Source organism: Asparagus officinalis, chromosome 5 (assembly GCF_001876935.1).
Source record: "Asparagus officinalis chromosome 5, Aspof.V1, whole genome shotgun sequence".
NCBI lineage: Eukaryota > Viridiplantae > Streptophyta > Magnoliopsida > Asparagales > Asparagaceae > Asparagus > Asparagus officinalis.
Window position 1 is genome coordinate 109,903,967 of NC_033798.1, and position 19,224 is coordinate 109,923,190.

At 36.7% G+C, this 19,224-nt stretch overlaps 1 protein-coding gene across 1 annotated transcript; it reads right to left on the bottom strand.

Annotated features, from left to right (window-relative positions):
- Positions 3,602–11,574, bottom strand: LOC109840653 (V-type proton ATPase subunit E-like). The gene is made up of 6 exons (XM_020409380.1): positions 11,328–11,574; positions 10,626–10,726; positions 9,928–10,084; positions 9,384–9,580; positions 8,245–8,344; positions 3,602–3,887 (listed from the first exon to the last, which is right to left on the bottom strand). The coding sequence occupies exons 1-6, from the start codon at positions 11,427–11,429 to the stop codon at positions 3,852–3,854; spliced, it is 693 nt and encodes a 230-aa protein (XP_020264969.1). The 5' UTR covers positions 11,430–11,574; the 3' UTR covers positions 3,602–3,851.

Sequence of the window (19,224 nt, forward strand, 5' to 3'; positions counted from 1 at the left end):
TGTTGCTTGTTGCTGAAACTTGGTTTGCCAGGTTTGTTGCTTGTTGCTGAAACTTGGTTTGCCAGGTTTGTTGCTTGTTGCTGAAACTTGATTATGAATGCACAGTTTTTCTGTTCAGGAAGCAAGCAAGCATGCATATTTGCTGGAGTTCTGATCGTAGCAAATTCTGGTTACAAATCATAAAAAGCTGTTAAAAATTCTGGTTACAAATCCTGAAGCTATGATCTTTTGAAAAGCTATTTTTGTTATACATTTTGAAGTAGAGAAAGAGTCACAGGTCGGGGATTTTGCATTGAAGGCTACAATGCAATCATGCTTGCGGTTGTCATGTTGATTACTGAAGGCCAAAAACAAGTGGCTGTTATATATCAGCACATTCCTGTACCTGATAGATTCCATGCTTGGGTTGTACACAATGATAAAAGTATCATGTGGACAGTGTAAAAAGATAGTAGGCACATCTGGGTACAAGAGAGAAAATCACCTTTTTATATCTTTATAAATCAAAGAAACTCCCCCATAAACTTTTAAAATTTATAACTCTTTAATCTAATAGTTGGCACTCACTTTCTGGGGACTTTCTGGGGACTTCTAACAAAAAAGATCCATTATAAAACTTTATTAGCAAAACCCACATTCATGTTACATATGTAAACAACAAACTCAGCCATGGTCTCCAACTCAAAACTTGTATATCAAAGCATCACTTAATATGTCTACTCATTCCGAAAGAAAGCAATAATATACTGAGCTTTTTGAAAATTGATCACATGAAAGTTCCCTCGGTTCAAAGAAAGTAACGAACCTAATACAAATTACATCACATGTTTTTTGCAATGGAGAAACCAACAAATATTGCAACGATACATACTAGAAACACTAATATTGTAAACAATGAACCTAATACAAAATCATAGCTAGAGAAAATAGAAGTTTCCCTAAGTTTTTCCTTGTCCTCATCCAGATTATGTCTCACTGGATATCTTTCTTCTTGAGCATACTCAGATGTTTGGACATGCCTCGAGCTGGATGCTGGATCACGAGCGAGTGTGTGCTTCTCCCATTCAATCAAAGCCTCTTCGTACGTTGCATACCCTTTGAAGGAGGCATTTGGGAACTTATCTACCTGAGACTTGCATTCCTCCCAATTATCAAAAATACCACATCGTCGACCTCTCTTCACAACATAAAAACTTTTTCTAGCCATGGATAACCTGAAAATACCCCAAATTGGAGGGTAAAAATTTTTTTTACAAATGATCAGTTAGCAAGCAAAGTTAAAAAAGTAATTATTTATCCTACGCACTGAATACTTTCAAATTAATACCCAATACCATTGTGCTCAATCAAACTTACTTTTTAACAGAGATCAAAAGCACAGAGATCAAAAGCCTGCATCCTTTTTTTAACAGAAGCTTACGCCAAGGTTTCATCTTCATCGCAAAGTTTGATCTTCTATGCTCGCAAGGTTTCAAAATGAGCACTGCAAGTCTTAATCTCGGTATCATTTTGGCTCTAAATCTTGATCAACTCCACTTCTTCGAGCTTGTTTTTATAGTTTTTGGATACTAAATATCTATTGAATATTTGTGACAGGTGCAAAAACTATTTCAACCAAAAAAAAGATACACAGAGGAAATGCTAAAGTTTAGTGCAGCCAACAAGATATTTCCAGAGGTTGAAATTTTTCCGATTCATCAGTATATAAATGAGGAACTTGAGAGAATGATCAAGGAGGACGTGAAGTATCCGTTTGTGATTGATATTGAGAACTCCCTCAAGTGTAAATTTGATATTTCAATGTCTACCTTGGAAAACATACCAATAAATTATCTATCGAGTGAATAACACTACAATGGTATTTGTTTTAAATACTTATGGAGTGACAGATCCTACAATGGTATACAAAAGATACGTAAAACTTTCAATGAAGAGGGAAACGTACAAAACCAGAGCTTAGAATCCATGAAAATGATTCTGTCCCTTTCATCACCAAATCATGACCAAATCAACAACTTATGTACTTTAGGGCCGTGATCCTTACCTGAGTTAGGGGAAGGAGGTGGCTTGATGGAGTAGGAGAAATGAACCAAGTCGGCGGCGATGCTGCTTTCGTCGGCGGCGATGCTCGAGATCGTGCTGGGCGGGGTTGGAGAACAGTCTGACGGAGGAGGAGAAATTGGGGAAGTCGGCGCTGGCTGAGATGCTGCTTTCGTCGGCGGCGATGCTCGAGATCGTGCTGGGCGGGGTTGGAGAACAGTCTGACGGAGGAGGAGAAATTGGGGAAGTCGGCGCTGGCTCTATCCTATCCAGGACCATTTCCTCTTTCTTAGCGTCTCCTACAACACTAAGCCAAGCATATCTAGAGCAATTAAACCATTGTTAAACCAAAAAATAAGCATGTTTTTGAACAATTAAAGCATTAATTATTATCCAATAACCAAACCACTATCCTATCCAGGACCATTTCCTCTTTCTTAGCGTCTCCTACAACACTAAGCCAAGCATATCTAGAGCAATTAAACCATTGTTAAACCAAAAAATAAGCATGTTTTTGAACAATTAAAGCATTAATTATTATCCAATAACCAAACCAATGGTTAGATAACCATCCCCACTTCAAATAAAACAGAACAAAATCTCCAGCAAACAGTGAGCAGATCAAAACAAAAATATTTCTGCAAGTGCATCGGAAGCAAAGATCCCCAACGTTAAACTTGTTGGACGGAATAAACTCCACAAAAACTTTGCTGCCAGCTACCCATCTCGAACTAATTACGTACAGCAATCGATCGGGTTACTGTTATTGTCTGATTAGATACAGGTTTTCGTATCAGATGAAGTCTGTTTGCATAACTGTTCATTCCTGAGATCTAGTTTAGTTTTCGTCGTGTCCTTACCTTAGCTGCATTTACTTGTATACCTCTGAATATATACGATATATACTTGTTAACAATGAATGACGGATCTTGTGTGATGAGGATTGAAGGTTATTGTTTTATATTCTAACACGTGTTGGCAGGTTAGCGGTATCAATTTTTCAGAAAATCCGTCCTAAATTTGTGGCCGGTGGGATTTGCAATCTAGTTTACTCTGAAATCATCTTAAAGCCTATACCACTACACCGAAACTCTGATATTATGATGAGGAATATTGTTTTATATCCTAACACTTTCTACATCGCAATGATATATAATCATAGATTTTAGTTCCGTGAAGCTCCGAAGCTTTTGCATCTCAACGGTAAGCTGACTATAATCCAGTTTGAGGTCTGTTTCATGGACCGTACTCTCTGAAGAAGCAGGCTATCAAGAATAATCTAAACAGAAGCATTGTGTAAATGGTTCAACGGCTACCATCAGTGCGCTTGAGTTCTTGTTTCAATTTGTAACCTGGTGGACCATAGATTCGATGCAACCATAGATTCGATGCTCGAATTTCATTACGGTACCTCCAGATAAAATGTAACGAAGATTTGAAGTATTAAACTGAGTTTCCGGATCTTGACCTATTACAAATTCAATGACAGTAGGGCGATATCATATACCAATTTGGCTCCAAGGCTCATGTTATTTTGTAGTTCATCTCACAGTAACAAAAATATCGCTAATTTGCAAATAGCTTAGGATAAAGGATGCAAAGGAGAGTCGGTCTAATTTTATTTTTCAGAGTTACAGAACAAATATATAACCTGTTTGCTCTGAGAGCCAATAACAATTTACGATTTTTAAGAAAAATCATGGTACTAAAAAGTATCAGAAATGAACAATACTAGCACTGTCTGATGAAGCAGCGTTAGGATCTTTGATTTGAGATAGCTCAGATGTAGAACTTCGGGTCACACCAACTGATCAAGCAACAACCTGACCAAAGAGCAGCTTTCTAATCTGTAATAAGAAAAAAGAAGAGGGAAAATTGTTTAAGAACTTTGAACGATGTTGAATTACTATTATGGAATTTTTTTTAAAAAAAGACCATTTTTCAAAAATAATTAGCAAAATCAACCGTTTTGTAAAATTATTAGCAAAATTAACCTCTTTTTTTTTAAAAAGGTCGACTTTGCAAAAGTTCAGCTTTAAAATACACGGGACTAGTAGACTAGTAGTCTCATGTATTTAGTTCTCACTAGATTTTATGCACGCGCAATGTACGTGGTTAAATATCATGATTAGTTATTTTTGCTTTATTTTCTTACTAAAATTTGTTCCTCGGTTACTCTTTGATAATTTTTGCTCACTTTTATTAAGTAGTTTTGATTTATTTTCTTACTAAAATTTGTTCCTCGATTACACTCTGATTATTTATTTATTTAAAGTTTGTTTGAATATGCTACACCCAGTTTAAATTTTTATGTTAATAGTTGAGTTGTTAGGGGATAATAAAGCCAATTTAAATTTTTTTTTCATTTGGATCGACGTGAAACCGAGCTTGACTTGAGGAAGTATAGAGTTATGAAAGTGAAAACATTTGAAAAAATAACATTATAAAAGGAATATGAATAATAAAACTAACGAGCCAAGATGATTGATTTAAAGTGGGCTAAAATGACAGAAATAGTTAATGAAAAAATCATAAACTGAAGATTAATGATAACTCTAGTACACTTTTATATGATAAAAACATTCACATATGCATATGAAAACACTAAACATAGTTTATGAAAATCCCTTCTAAAGATTCCAAATTTTACTAAAAAAAATAAAACTATTCTATAACAATAATAGTTTATGAAAATCCCTTCTAAAGATTCCAAATTTTACTAAAAAAAATAAAACTATTCTATAACAATTCACAAAACATTATCTTTTGTTGCTTCTATTTTATTTTTTATTGAGTCGAGATCAATCCTTCTTCATCTTTATCTTTTTCCTGGGCAATTCTAGAGTAGTGTTTTCATCGTCTACATCAATTGTGATATGAGACTGGCCGGAGCATGATATCTTTACTTGAACTGATTCATCTTTTGTCTTCTCGTCTAAATTCACAAAGAAGTTGAATAGATTTTTGATGTTCAACACAAACTTTTGACAATACAGACTTTGATTTTTTTCCTATTTCAATAAGAATAAAGGTTAATTTCATATACATGAATTTTTTTATGCTTTTATTTTATTACTTAAATAAGGTTAGGAGTTATCTTTTTTTCTCTACAATGAATTCTTCTGTTGTACATCCAATAAGAATTTTTGTTGTGTCATAATGTTACATTTGCTCTGTGTCATTTTCCATAATGATCTGAACTAAATACATTATATTTTTCATAGTCAATTTACTTTAGATTATAATATTAATATTTTGATATATTTATTCTATGAAGAAGGGATATCACTTAACATTGGTACTACATCATCGACGACTCTATAACATTTATCATCTGGACACTTATTATTAACATCTCTATCCACTTTCTTGTTGCAACCTTTGCAAACATAGAACCACTGCTCAACTCTATGATAAATGGTAGTTATCGTTGCATTAAAGGTACAATAGTGTGTCTGTATATTGGTAAATTATTCTTAGGTATAATTGTATGAATTTTCTAGTATGTTTTCTAAGATCATATCTCTTTCGAATGTTATAATGATTGTATATATTAGTAATTTAAATTTCTGCTGCATTTATAAAGAGTCTTAATAAAGATGCTTTTGTCTTGACAACTTACTCTAAAAGAGTGCTGCATATTAGCTTTAAAATATAATATTTTTTCTTTACGGTGTTATATGGATGTTTGCTTGGTTTACTTACTATTCTCTTATTTCTTTAGCAAGTTGTATCTTTGGATTGATATATATTATTGACACAATTTTCGATAACACGCATATCTCCTCTATAAAATTGAGACAGATATAAGGTGAATTTTATATTTAGTGACATTTATTAAGAATTTTAGTAATAAAATATACTACCTTCATATTTAGAGATATTGAATTCTAATAGTGCTATTACATTATTATCTTTGATCGTGTCTTTAAGAATTGATCATTCGTTAGTAGTCATACCCCTAAATAAAGTCAGAAGCAGGGTCGTGATACTATATAAGAAAAAGAAAAAGGGCGATTTTATATTTTTGGCTTACGCAGAGTCATGACATAGTAATTTTTTTATCTTCCATGAAAAAACTCCATTTGAAGTGAAAACCGCTTGATTCTTTTGAATGATATCTCTAAATTTTTTAATAGTTCTCCATACATATATCTTAAAAAAAATTACACTATAAATACTATTACCATTAGAGATCAATATTTATAAATTATAATCAATTAATGTTAAATCATTATATTATAATCTTTTATTAATTTTTTGTAATTTAGTCTTCTATCAATTAATGATACTTATATTTTTTGCTACTCTAACATATTGGTAAAATTATATGCAGTTACTTTAATTTATATAATAACATTAATTTTTAATCTGTCATATAATTTTTAAATTTTTATTTTTTAACTGGATATTTTTAATATGTTATTATTACTATTTTTTACCAGTATCAACTTGACTATTTTCAGATTCTGAAAAAAGATAGTAAACCTTAAATTATAAGTTATATTTTATATATATCTTAATGAAAGAATATGACATAATTACTCTTTTCTTTGCCAAGTTCTAAGTTTTTAGCTTTTTATTTTGCGTAATTTTAAACTTTTGAGAGTATTTTTGTCTAAATTTTAAAACGTTTTGATTTTTTTATAATACTCCATGTAATAAACTGATACTACGGAGCTGTTGCATATTTTTTATTAATCTTATTTAAATTTTTTAGGTATAGATAGCTCATGGGGTATTAGGATATGATTTAAGTATGATTAGGATAGATTATAATATAAATTAGAAATTTAAAATAGTACAGAGTAACATTGACTATGGAAAGCTTTTCCCGAACTCGTACTTTTAAAAGGAATATGATTTTTGTTTTCCTTAATTTTATTTTTTATAATTTTGAGAATGACTTTTGTCTCTTTAATTTGTTAGGTGGCTTTTGTAAATATCTCATCTATATTATGTACATTTGTAGGTTTACGTTGTTCCTTGGTTCGACTTTTGGGGTAGATATTATTTGTCTCATTAATTTATTTAGTTTTTGCAAATATGCCTTTCATTTTGTAGATTTGTAAATTTAGCATTTAATAATTTTATTTAGATTTACATTTTAATTTAAACCGTATATTTATCTTCATACTATGTATATCTAATAAGAATTCATCAATTTATCAACTTACTCTTACTTAATTGAATAATATTTGAATTCCAATGGTATTTTTGTCTACCGAAAGATTTTTCCGAACTCGTGCTTTTAAAGAGAGTGATTAATTAAACCTAAAACATTTCATTACAAAGTAGACGAGACGACCGTTTCAGATTAACTGTAATTAGCAACCACTAATTACACGAGACTAGTAGTCCCGTGTATTTTAAAGTCAGTATTTTGCAAAATCAACCTCTTTATGGCCACTAGGCCAAAAAGAAATCGATTTTGCTAATATTTTCATAAAAGGGTCTGTTTTGCTTATTATTTTTCAAAAATAGTCTCTTTTAAAAAATTATCCTACTATTATTTATGGGAAATTGAATTGAATAAAAATTGCATAGATATGGACACCTGCAGATTGTTAATAACAAGTCAAGGATTTGGTGACTTGATTCCAAACATGCCTAAAAAAACTTGTTAGAGGATGCTTCTTTATTAACCATTCGCTGCTTCTTGATAACGAATTTATGCAGACATTCAGATGTGGATGCCTAAGCACTTGCAATTAATACATAGTTGGAGAACAAACACATCTAACTCATGCATGTATACACATATACCTAATGGTAAGGTATTCCACTATGGCAACAAAAGTTGTTTGACATATGAGGATCCTCTTATTTGCTACTTCTTAGTATCTTAATTTCCATTGATTGTCACATGTCTCATCCAAGTTGAAAAGAATTTGATGCAACAGAAGAGTTGATCTAGAACTAAGATTACGATTGATAAGCTGACAACTCGATTAGTTGGTTCGTGAGTAAAATGCAGTTATCAAGGGTCAAAACACATCTGGTTATGACAAAATATTGGCCATTTATCATAACAGACATAAGCAATGAGCAAGAGGATACAAACTAATAGAGCTTGATGATAATTTAATATATCTCTTTAATAGCATGAGTAAAGAGATGATATCAGTATTCCAAAGAGATAATTGAAGTCCTAAAGAAGATAAGGATCAACAAATAACCACGCGGAGAGGGAAAAATAAGCACCTCTGGTAGCTTCTTCCGGAAAACAACATCCAACCTAGCATCAAGTGTGTTTTCGCAGACAATTTTCCCATCTCGAGAAGCCAAGACAACACCTCCAGAGCTGAATTGCCAAGTTTTACAGTGAGAAACAATGACTCAATTCACCATGAATAATAGCAAAAAGCCAAATTTCTTCCGAAATTCTAACAGTGTGAAAGTCTTAGTTAACTCAAATTCAAGATGGATTAATCAATATGTACAAGGAAGTTGTAACAGAATGTTAGAAGTGTCACATTTAACCACCAAACCTTTCCTTTGAGTGACTGTGATAGTGGTGCTGCTGTTGTTTAAAATGATCGCTGTCTTTGTAAGCCAAAAGGTAACATCAATTGTTTTCTCCTTTGACTTTTTGTTATTGGTTTGGTCACAAAAGTATCCATATTTGATACATGAATCTCAATGTTCAAATGTTCTGATATTTTATGTCATCCGCTGACTTGATCCATTCACATACTATATTTGTTAAAGTTCAACAGGTTAGAAGACACCTGATTTACAGATAATTCCCAGATTACCAAATATAGGTTAATTGTTCACAATTTTTTAACTTCTATTTCATATACTAAGTTGTCTAGTTTGATTTAAATTGATTTTGAAATTTCCAATGAGCCTGTCACTGGGGCACTGGAACCTCTACTAAAGCTGAGTTTCAAATGTTCTGTCTTACTAGAATAAGCAATAAAGATAAACCACATTTAATTATAAAGATAGCCACATGCATAATCAGTGTTAGTTTACTCGTTTTCTACTAGCTTCTTGAGAGATTACTTGAATAAAAACAAAGAACCATAAAATGGTTCATCATGATCATTTCTAACAAAACTTTTACGAGTTCCATAATAGTATTTCACCAAACAAGATATTACGACTGACTACATTGGACATGGTTTTTTCAGGAAATGACGAAAAAAGAACTAGTTCAGGGTAAGGTTTGTTTGTTCAGAATAACCAGAGTCAAATCTGGAGGGAAAAAAAGGCAGGTCCATAAAAGAATCGATATGTGGCAGTACAGTGTAAGGATTAATTTTTCTCTGATTAACATCTTGTAACAACATACTCAAAATGTTAAGGAATATCACAAATCAGAGAGAACACATTACCAGAAAAGCCCATGTGCCTGCTGATGGCTAGGAGCTGGTGGAAGAAAAACATAATTGTCCACCACAATCTCAGGAGGGTGCACATTTGCTTTTTCCGCATATTCATGCTTTGCAGAATGAAGCACTGAGTCAACAAGCTCGAGGTCAGCTTCCCGACACCGCAATAACACAGCTGGCTCTTTAAGCCTCAGCAAGCTCTGGAAATATAAGATCAAACACTTATTTCATAAATAATTATACGTTAGAGAATAAAAGTTTTGGTTGATGCCTGTCCTAGAAACAGTAAAGCAATCAAGAATATTGATATAAGCTTCCTTATTCTTCTAATGATTTGAAACAAACAAATTGTCTAATAAAATATTAGTATAATCCCAATGAAGTTAAGATTTATGAAGATTCTTATTTCACATTCAGTGAAGAAACTAATGTTCCAACAATGTATAGATGCATATCTTTTCATGACTTGTCTATGAACGCAAGAAAGTTCCCGCAAGTTCTTATAAGTATAGACTACCAACTAATGTAAGTGCAACAGATTAACAACCTGAACAATCAGCTCTTTGAGAAGCTTTTTGTATGTATGGTGATGGTGGCTGACTTGCAAGAGCTCCTTTCCAGCTGCCTCCTTCATGGAGCTAACCAGATCATCCTGAGCCTGGAGAACTTTGATACGAGAAGCATTCAACTGCATGGAGTACTCGCTGCAGAAAGAACCGTATTATACTAAACTCGCTGCAGAAAGAACAGTATTATACTAAACACAGAGATAATACAGCAAATATTGATCAGAGTAGCATGAAGCTACATATCACCATTTCAGGCAGGGATTAATATCCCTCCACACAAGACAATCATATTCATGAGAGACAAATTGTTGCACACATTTTAATCACTAAACTTTCCATCTAACACTCTGGGGGAGCCACTTTAGGTCATTTCGGATTAGAAAAGTTTCGCTGTTAGAACTAAGGTTTTGATAAGAAAAAGAAAAAATGCTACATATGACAAAATTTCCGTTACTAGAGCATGATGGAGTAGAATCAGCATGTGTTAACAAGCAGGCTTGCTTCATCATAATAATGCAGAAAATTATCATGTGAAAGAATTGATATCGTAAAATATAACGGGGACACAAATCAAGCCATGACAAAATACAAACAAAACAACATCGTGCACAAAAGAGATAATCAGAAAGAAAATAGTCTACATTTGAAAGGAACGAGCAAGCGTTGAGCTGCTTACATTTTCCTCCGAATTTCAACCTGCTTCTCCTTTCGTTCATATTCTTGCTTGATCTTCCTTTTCTCAGCTTCAACGAGTTGTAACTTCTCAATGTTAAATTCCTACAAAAATAAAGTAGAAGATCAAGATCCCCTATCTGAAGTCTTTCAAGAATAAGTCAAATAATAATGGGGATGCTCACTGCACTTTTAAGTATATTACAATCATATGGAGTATGTTGGTCACAAAAATCCTTGGGAAATCTCGGGGAACACCTTTTATCGTGGGGGGGAAATAATTTTATGGAAGTACGGATCATGGCGTATGAAAGCGTATCTCTAACATTTGCGGAGTGAAAAAATTTAAAATCGCAACAAATTTGTGAATTTGGGAAGAACATTATTTGTAAGGAGTTGAATGTAACAGACAATCTTTAACTAAATAAAATACAAATAAATAAAAAAATCGCTGCATATTGAGGGATGGAAAGATTAGAGATGGAAAAGAAAATGTTGCCTCTAATTAAACTTGAATTTGAGAAGATTTTTCATAAAAATTCTCTCTTTTCCCCCTCAATTAACTGCGTAATTCGAACTTAAGTACTGAATGGACCAGCAACGAGACTAACTATAATAATTGACTTACTAGATCTCATCAAAAAGAGATCACATAAAAAAGAATCGGTCGAGGTCGAAAAAATCGAGTGAATACAAAACTTGGTACCTCTTCAGCGGAGACAGAGATCTCGTTGGCTTTCTCCTCGGCCTCCTGCCGAATGAACCGCACCATCTGCTGGATCTGCTTCGAAACATCTGCGTCGTTCATCTTCGCTCAGATCTTGGATCCGACGGCTCTCCTTGCCCTATTCCTCGATGGGAGAATGGACGAACAGAGCAGAGAAAGGAGAGAGACGGAGCAGATCTGAGATCTTTGGGTTTTGTTTTTTATTTGGTTGGAGAAAAATATGAGTTAAATAAAGGGTTTGTGATTTGGGGATAATTTAAGATAATCAACCCAGTGAATTAGAAATGTCAAGTAGATTACTCTAGCGATAATTACCGATTGGTGGGCGAGAGCCCGCGAAGGAAAAAGGTAAATCTACTCACGGATGGCGATCCCAGTAAATAATATATTTGTATTTACTGCAGTATATCACTATAGCATAGAGGAGGAATACTATAGTAGAAACGAGATATTGTAGCACTTTAAAAATTTTCCGTGCTAACACCAATAGACTTGGTAGGAAAAAAAACTCCTAATAAATGTTATGATCAACTTGGGGAGAGAAAATTGCAAAGCTTTAAAAAGAGAAATTAAAAAATAAAAAATAATTTTACATAATTAAAAACTTTTTAAATTCAAATAGTATAGCCATTGACATTCAAGTTTCCTTATATTACAAAATTATTATGTAGCTTTTTCACTAATTATTTTCCAACCAAACATTGAGCTTTGTACGGGAATGATTCCCTACAATATAATTGTAAATATTCAAAATAATAAATTTGAAGTTAATTCCACGAAACAAAAGTGTCCTTTTTAGATTGGTAAGTTGGACTTTGGTATCATAAATCATATCATACTCCCATTAAAAAAAAGAGTTGTGAAAAAACTTTTTATGAACTATATTACCCTTATTCTTTCTTGGATATCACATTCTAATCTTAACTAAACTAAATTAATTATTATTGTTAATTAATTATATTATATTCCACTTCAAGTTTGTCTAACATGGTCCCTGAAACTTTCAATGGTATTGTAAAACTTTACATCATATTAATTATTACTAATGTATAAATAATATATTAATAGGCCATTACATGTTAATAAATTATTTATGGAAATAGTAGAAAACATAGAATTATCCTAAAATTGTACCATGACACTCATATAGGAAAATTATAAAGAATATTCTTGCGTTTAGGTAACAGGACAGAAGGTACAAACATGCAATTTTAGAAAATATTAGGATATTTAAGTGCAACAAGATACAGTGCAACAAGATACAAGTGGAGGTGCATAACTTTCGTGCTATAAATTAATTACAAGTTTGCCTAACTTGGTCACTAAACCCTTCAGTGTTATTGTAAAATTCTACATCATATTAATTATTACTAATGTATAATAATATATTAGTAGACAAGTACATGTTTATTAATTATTTATGGAAAGAGTAGAAAACATAGAATTATCCTAGAATTATACCATGATACTCATATAGGAAAATTACAAAGAGTATTCTTACGTTTAGATAACAGGACAGTAGGTACAAATATGTAATTTTAGAAAATATTAGGATATTTAAGTGCAGCAAGATACAAGTGGAGGTGTATAACTTTCATAAACTATAAGGTATTTAAGTTCAATTAAGTCTATAAAGATTTGAAACCTTTGTTAGCCATTGTTCTGGTGTTCCCATTCGCTAGAAATATAATGTATAATAGACAAAGCACTGATGAGTGCATTTCAGCAAACAAGGCCCCAATCAACTTCATGGCCCAAGCCCAACAGAGGCCTCGACCACACCGACTCATCAAATCGGCATTCTTTCATGCCGACACAAAAGGCAGGATCAGCCGACCCTATCGTCGAAAACGACCCACCAAGGGCAGTCGACCATTTACTCGGCGCCTCACAGAGATGACTTGATGAACATTTCCTATCGACTAAATTGAGAAATAACATCCGCCTCAAGTCTCTTCCCCTGAGCACATGTCAGCATCTCAGTCCACCTCGGATAAGCCTTATCTTGATTCTAGCCTAAAGGTCTTCATGACTTGTCAGCTGCCCACGTGCCTTCTATCACGGCCTCAATCACTTCCCTAAAAATGTGGAGACACCCTCTTTCATACCGAGGTGACTTCCCCTTCAGTCGTCAGTCGATACATGTGAAGCGATAGATGATTAAGCCTGTCAGCGTGCCTTCTGTCACACTCTTAATCACTTCCCAGAAAATGCGAAGACACACTCTCCCGTACCAAAGTGACTTCCCCTTCAGTCGCCAGCCGACACCTGTAAAGTAAGAGATGACTCGGCTCTTAGCGTACACTTTGCCACCGCCTCCCTATGCTTGGCTAGAAGTGACCCTTTTATCCCCATCATAGTGATATATACAGGTAGACTCTTAACCTCAAAGGGGGGGCCCGCTTTCCCTCTAAGAAAGATAAAGAACACACACAGTTCTTCATATACACTGAGGAGCTCATACAGACCCTCTGTAACAGCACATTGTCACCTTAAGAACCACATCGGTTCCTGACCTTCCCCTTTCCCACTCAAGTTTCACTAATGTTTGGGTAGAAAATTGTTTTCATTACTGAATTCATTACAACTTCGGACGTTACAATAAATTTAAAACAAAGATAGCCTTTTTATAAGACTTTTAATACAATGAAAATAAATTACAACTTTCTTTCAAACAACATGCAACAGGTGTTTATCACATACTGCTTTCGCGGGATCTTTGCATGTGCCGGGTTTATCCGTGGACCACCTGCGGATCGGATCCGGTTATCAAAAAATTAACAGAGCTCTTACTTCACCAAGGAAGTATTCGCTTAAAGCACTGAAATCGACCAAGCAAAATCAGTAGCTCTTTCGAGATTAAGACTAAGCCTAATCTCAAGGAACGGACGAATGGGGCTTTAGATCCTTCGAACTCTCACTCTTTATGCTGAAGAACTTCGCCAAGATCTGCTAGCCTCCTCTAAAATTTGTGCTCTTTTGCTCTCCAACTCGGCAGTACCTCCTCGTCTTGATAATAATTCGTCTCCTCTGAAAGGAGGCTCTAGGTTTGTATTTATAGGGCTCCGGATACGGGGTATTTGGATAAGAATAAGAGATTTGGCTATATCTTTAGTTGATAACGGTCTAACCATGTTTTTGGATGATATCCAATCAGTTGGGAAAAGCTCTGGAACGAACAAATCCTAAGAAAATATCAAAAAATGCGTTTTCGGGCAGTTGGCGCACGTGGCAGACTCTGGTGTCCCGGGGGGACGCGAGACACCAAGTGGTGTCCCTACGTCTCACGGGGGCGCGGGACACCAAATAGTGTTCCACTGGGGCGCGAGACATCAAATAGTGTCCCCGCGTCCCGCGGGGGCGCGGGAGCTCGGCACTTAGTCATTTTTGGCCTCCCAGACTTGTATTTTCCGTCGTTTTGCATCTTTTGTCATTTTGTTAACTTGTATGCCTCGCTGACTTGCTTCATGTGCTCGTTAGCTTCTATACGGTCTTGAATGATCCCGTTTGACTCAAATGATGACATTCATTATCTTCTCTCTATCTCGAGCCATGTTCGGACACCTATAGATATTTTTGACGTCTACAACTAACTTAACCATCAGAGGAATCATGGGGGAACCGATCCCCACTCTCTCATGAGTTCTTCTTGTATGTGCAGCTTGGACTTTAGCCTCCAATTCAAGAACCAGGCATAAAGTCGAAGAAGGAGGCGACCCCTTCATTAATATCCTCTATCACGTCCCAGCAAGGACTCAAGAGGAACTGATCCCGCCCCGGATCCACACCTATCCTCTTATGGATATAATTAACTGTTTGATCCTAGTCATCATAGTTTGGCACCCACCGTGGGGCTCTCCTCCCTTTTTCGAGAAGACATGCCAAGTTCTGAACAGGGGTCTAATTCTACTAGCCCTGAAGAACAACACTGGAGTTGTACCGTCCAAGCTAAATGAAATCGGGAGTTGTATCATTCAAGCTAAGGATGGTTAGTTTTGGCTAAGAGGAATCAACGTAAGCATAATCCTCGAGACCTTTGCAACTTTGTGGGGAGTGTTTGCCAAGTACGCCATATACTAGATGGTAGAGCGACCATTAGCACCCCCAAAGGCCTTCCAGAAGAAGACGCACCATAAGGGTGACTGTCTTCCTTGAACAAGCAGCTCCAACTTTTAATTACCTTTGCAGAATAACTCTGGCTCCCTGAATACAGAGAAGCCTTGAGTGGAATCACCTAGAGAGCCTTATTCTGATCATGGGTCCTGATCAGATCCAATATCGCTCAAGCTCCGACTGGCAATATAGCTCATATGAGCACAGGAGCAGCGATCAAGTCTGCGCTAGGCGCCTTAGACTCTGATACCTCTTTAAAGGGAACAATTCTCATCTATCAGAGATGAGATTATGGGAAAAACTTGAAGTTTGTAGGCTAGTCAACTTGTTGGGGAGAACGCCTCCGGCTTCTTAAGCATCTTCTTCAAGAAAGAATTTCACCATAAAAGTTGCCTAAGCTTTTATGGTCGAAGCATGTGACCCGCATGATCTCTGTAAGGGAAGCCAATCCATCCACAGGATGATCCAGAGGCTACCCTCAAAGAAGATGTGATCTCAGAGAAACCTTGGTTGATGAGATAGCAAAAGCACTTTCGACTCATCACCAGTCAACAATGAAGCGTCTACATCTACAATTACAGACGGCTTCACATTCCATGAAGCTGATTTTAGCTAAGAAACATGGAGCATTTCAAGCATCAGACGCCCCTAAACGTCATACGCCTATGGCGGATACTTTACATAAATGTGTAAATTTTAGTACTAATAAAATCTTACCAACTATGAGTTGACTCATGTCTCGCGCTACAAAGTGCCAAACTTAAGCAAGGATCAAGTGTTCACAAATGCTAAAGACCTAATCAACTTCCATAAGTTCTAGGCATTCGACTTGTCAGTAGAATTTTAAGCTCTTGGTATTTTCAGGAATAAACCCAAGGCATCAACCCTATGGTCAACTCTCATAGTCGTCTCTCGGATATATGGGGATATTGAAGACCTAAGCACCTACTTAAGACCTAGGCACCCATTTTATGGAATAAACCCCATGGCACCAACCATATGGTCGACTCCCACAGTCGCCTCTCGACCATACGGGGATATTGAAGACCTAGGCGCCTACGTAAGACTAGGGGTGTGCAACGGTCAGTTCGGTTCGGTTTTTGCTAAAATTTGAACAACCGAACCGAATCGTCTATAATTCAAAACCGAACCAAAATGTTGCAAGTCGGTTCGGTTCGGTTTGTTCGGTTCTAACTTCATCAAACTTCTTATCAAACAACAAACTGTGTTAAAGAAAAAAAGATATCAACAAAGTAGGAGATTATGAAGCATTAAACACTGATATAATGATATTGTTTTCAACATAATGATTCAGAAAATAAGTTTAGGGTTTGAGTCTTTGACTCTTTGGGGACGGGTCGGGTAGGGTTTGAGATCATAATGGTTAGTATTGCACTATATTCGGTCGATTCGGCTCGGTTCGAGTCGGTTTGGGTTAAAAAGTTTTCAAACCGACTCGAACCGTCCAACTTATAAAACCGATTTTTTCGGGTCGGTTCGGGTCGGTTCGATCGGTTTTTTCGGTTTGGACCGAACCATGCTCAGCCCTACGTAAGACCTAGGCACCCAACCTAAATGTTGTCATTCTGTCAAAAAGGTCATCATATCATCTTACATAAGCCTAAGTTATGATTTCTGAAGGCTCGGATTAATAGTTTTTCGACATACAAACTCAGCCAATCTTTTGCCAAGTTTTTATCAATAAAAGAACTACATATCCAGCCAACATAAGATGCTACGTGAACAAGTTGTCTTGATTCCCCAAGTACAGGTCGATGCATCACAACTGACTCACCCTAGCTAATTTTTAGTTCTCAATCAGAACAAAGTTACAAAGCTAAGAGAATATAAAAAATGAAGGCAAACTCAAGAATGGAAACAAAAGTTGATTTTCATTCAACAAGAGGAAACTTCGTTACAAACTTCTCTACAAAAAAAGATACAAGTCTTCAGAGCTCCTGACTAGATCCAGGAGTGGGACTTGGCGGTCTCCTGGCGACAGCAGATAGAGAAGATTCCCCAAGGGTCTCAGCAGCAAGCTCATCCTCATCGTCACTCACTGCTAAATCTAGCCCGCCTCCACTTCTCTCAACATCTTTCAAGAGATTGAGATAGCAGGAGACACGAGAATGATAGAAGCAGTCGAGAGAAGGATGAGAGCTAGGAGGCACTAGCGAAGCTAAGTAGTCGACTCCGGCCTTACATGCCAAAGCCACTTCAACCCTTCCTAAGAGACCATGGCGCCAGTCGTCGACCACTTTCTTTTTATATTACTCTGAATCCATACGAGCGAGCTTATCCTACAAGTCATTGATAAGGGCCGCGTATGCCTGAATCTCTGACTGTTGTTCCTCGAAGTCCTTCCTCAATTTATCAAGAGATAGGCGACCCGATCGAGCCATCTCCCTTAGATGCTTTTCGGACTCAACCTCTGCTTGTAGATGAACCATCTCCCTTTGAAGATCCTCGATGGTTCCCATTTACTTAGAAATCTAGATCCAAAAAATAATTCTTTAGGAGCTCTTCCTTCTCATCCAAACTCCAGCTCCAAACACATTCTTTAAGAGCCAACTCGGCCTCCAAAACAGCGACCCTTTTTTCTGCTTCTTCCTTGGCCAACCTTTCCTGGGCCTACTTTGCCTGCTATTCTTGGGAAGAGTTATGCATATGCTCAAGTCGATTGAACAGAGCCTGCTCCAACAAAGTCCCCTGAGCCAAACAAACTTGGAGGGCCTGATGAATGCCAGCATTTGGCATCTCCCCCAGAATTCTCTCGTCGGCACCATTCTCCTCTTGGTCTGATGGAGTTCCAGCTCGCCCTTCGACGTCCTTGACCCCTACATGCTCCTTGCTAGGGCGACGAGACGACTCGGACCTAGAGCTAGGGTTAGTTGCCTCCCCAGCTTGAGCCCTATTTTCGGTAGCATCAACTGACAGGGCTGTCATCTCCCCGCCAAGAGAAGACTTATCTATCGGCCCCATATTTTCCAATCGGTTAAGCTAAGTAACCAGCGGACCTGTTCCAGCTGGCTGAGGCCCTACAACCGATCTGACTGGGAATTGCCTCTTAATCCTTGTCCTCCCCCTTAATTCGGAGGCAATTTCGGCTGCATGAGGCATCAAGCAGGTCACTTCCTTAGTTCCAAGAGTCTTCCTCAATCTCTTTTGAGGCCTAGCAGCAGAACCTGACCTCGCGGCCTCTACGTCCCTCTTGTAATTTTCCATCAACGGAAGAGCAAGAGGACTCACCCTCGCCTGATCGCCAGCGAAAGATATGATCATGGACAGGCCCGCCATTCGGAGAGATGCATCATTGAATAGATCGTCCCTCTCTCGTGACTCGACATAAGAGCGGATCCTCTCCAAGTTCCTCATCTCCAGATCGCTAAGGGCAACTGGCCTTAATGCTTCCTTATTTGCCTCCGGCCAAGTTGAGCAGGCAGAGATGCGGTCAGCATCGTAGACCCACACATACCTCTCTCTCCATCCCTCGCTCGACTCCGAAGAGTCAGAGACAAGCTAGAAATCACCACTGTAGTACTGGTAAAAGTAGTGCATATCCTTTTCTGTCGACCCAATGCTGACTAGATGACTGAGCAATCTCATGCTCGGATGTACTCCCACACGGTGACAAATTATTATAAAAGTCATCAAAGCCCCCACTGCACCCGGGTAAAACTGGGAAGGAGAAATGCCCAAAGCAGCATGTACCTCCCTGATGAAAGGATGCAGAGGTAATCGTAAAACTTGCTCTAAATGGGCC

Coding starts and splice junctions, on each gene's coding strand:
- LOC109840653 (XM_020409380.1), bottom strand. CDS start 11,429: ATGAACGACGCAGATGTTTCGAAGCAGATCCAGCAGATGGTGCGGTTC. Junction 9,581..9,927: donor TCAAAGAGCTGATTGTTCAG/GTTGTTAATCTG, acceptor TTATATTTCCAG/AGCTTGCTGAGGCTTAAAGA. Junction 3,888..8,244: donor TCCGGAAGAAGCTACCAGAG/GTGCTTATTTTT, acceptor TTCTTATTACAG/ATTAGAAAGCTGCTCTTTGG.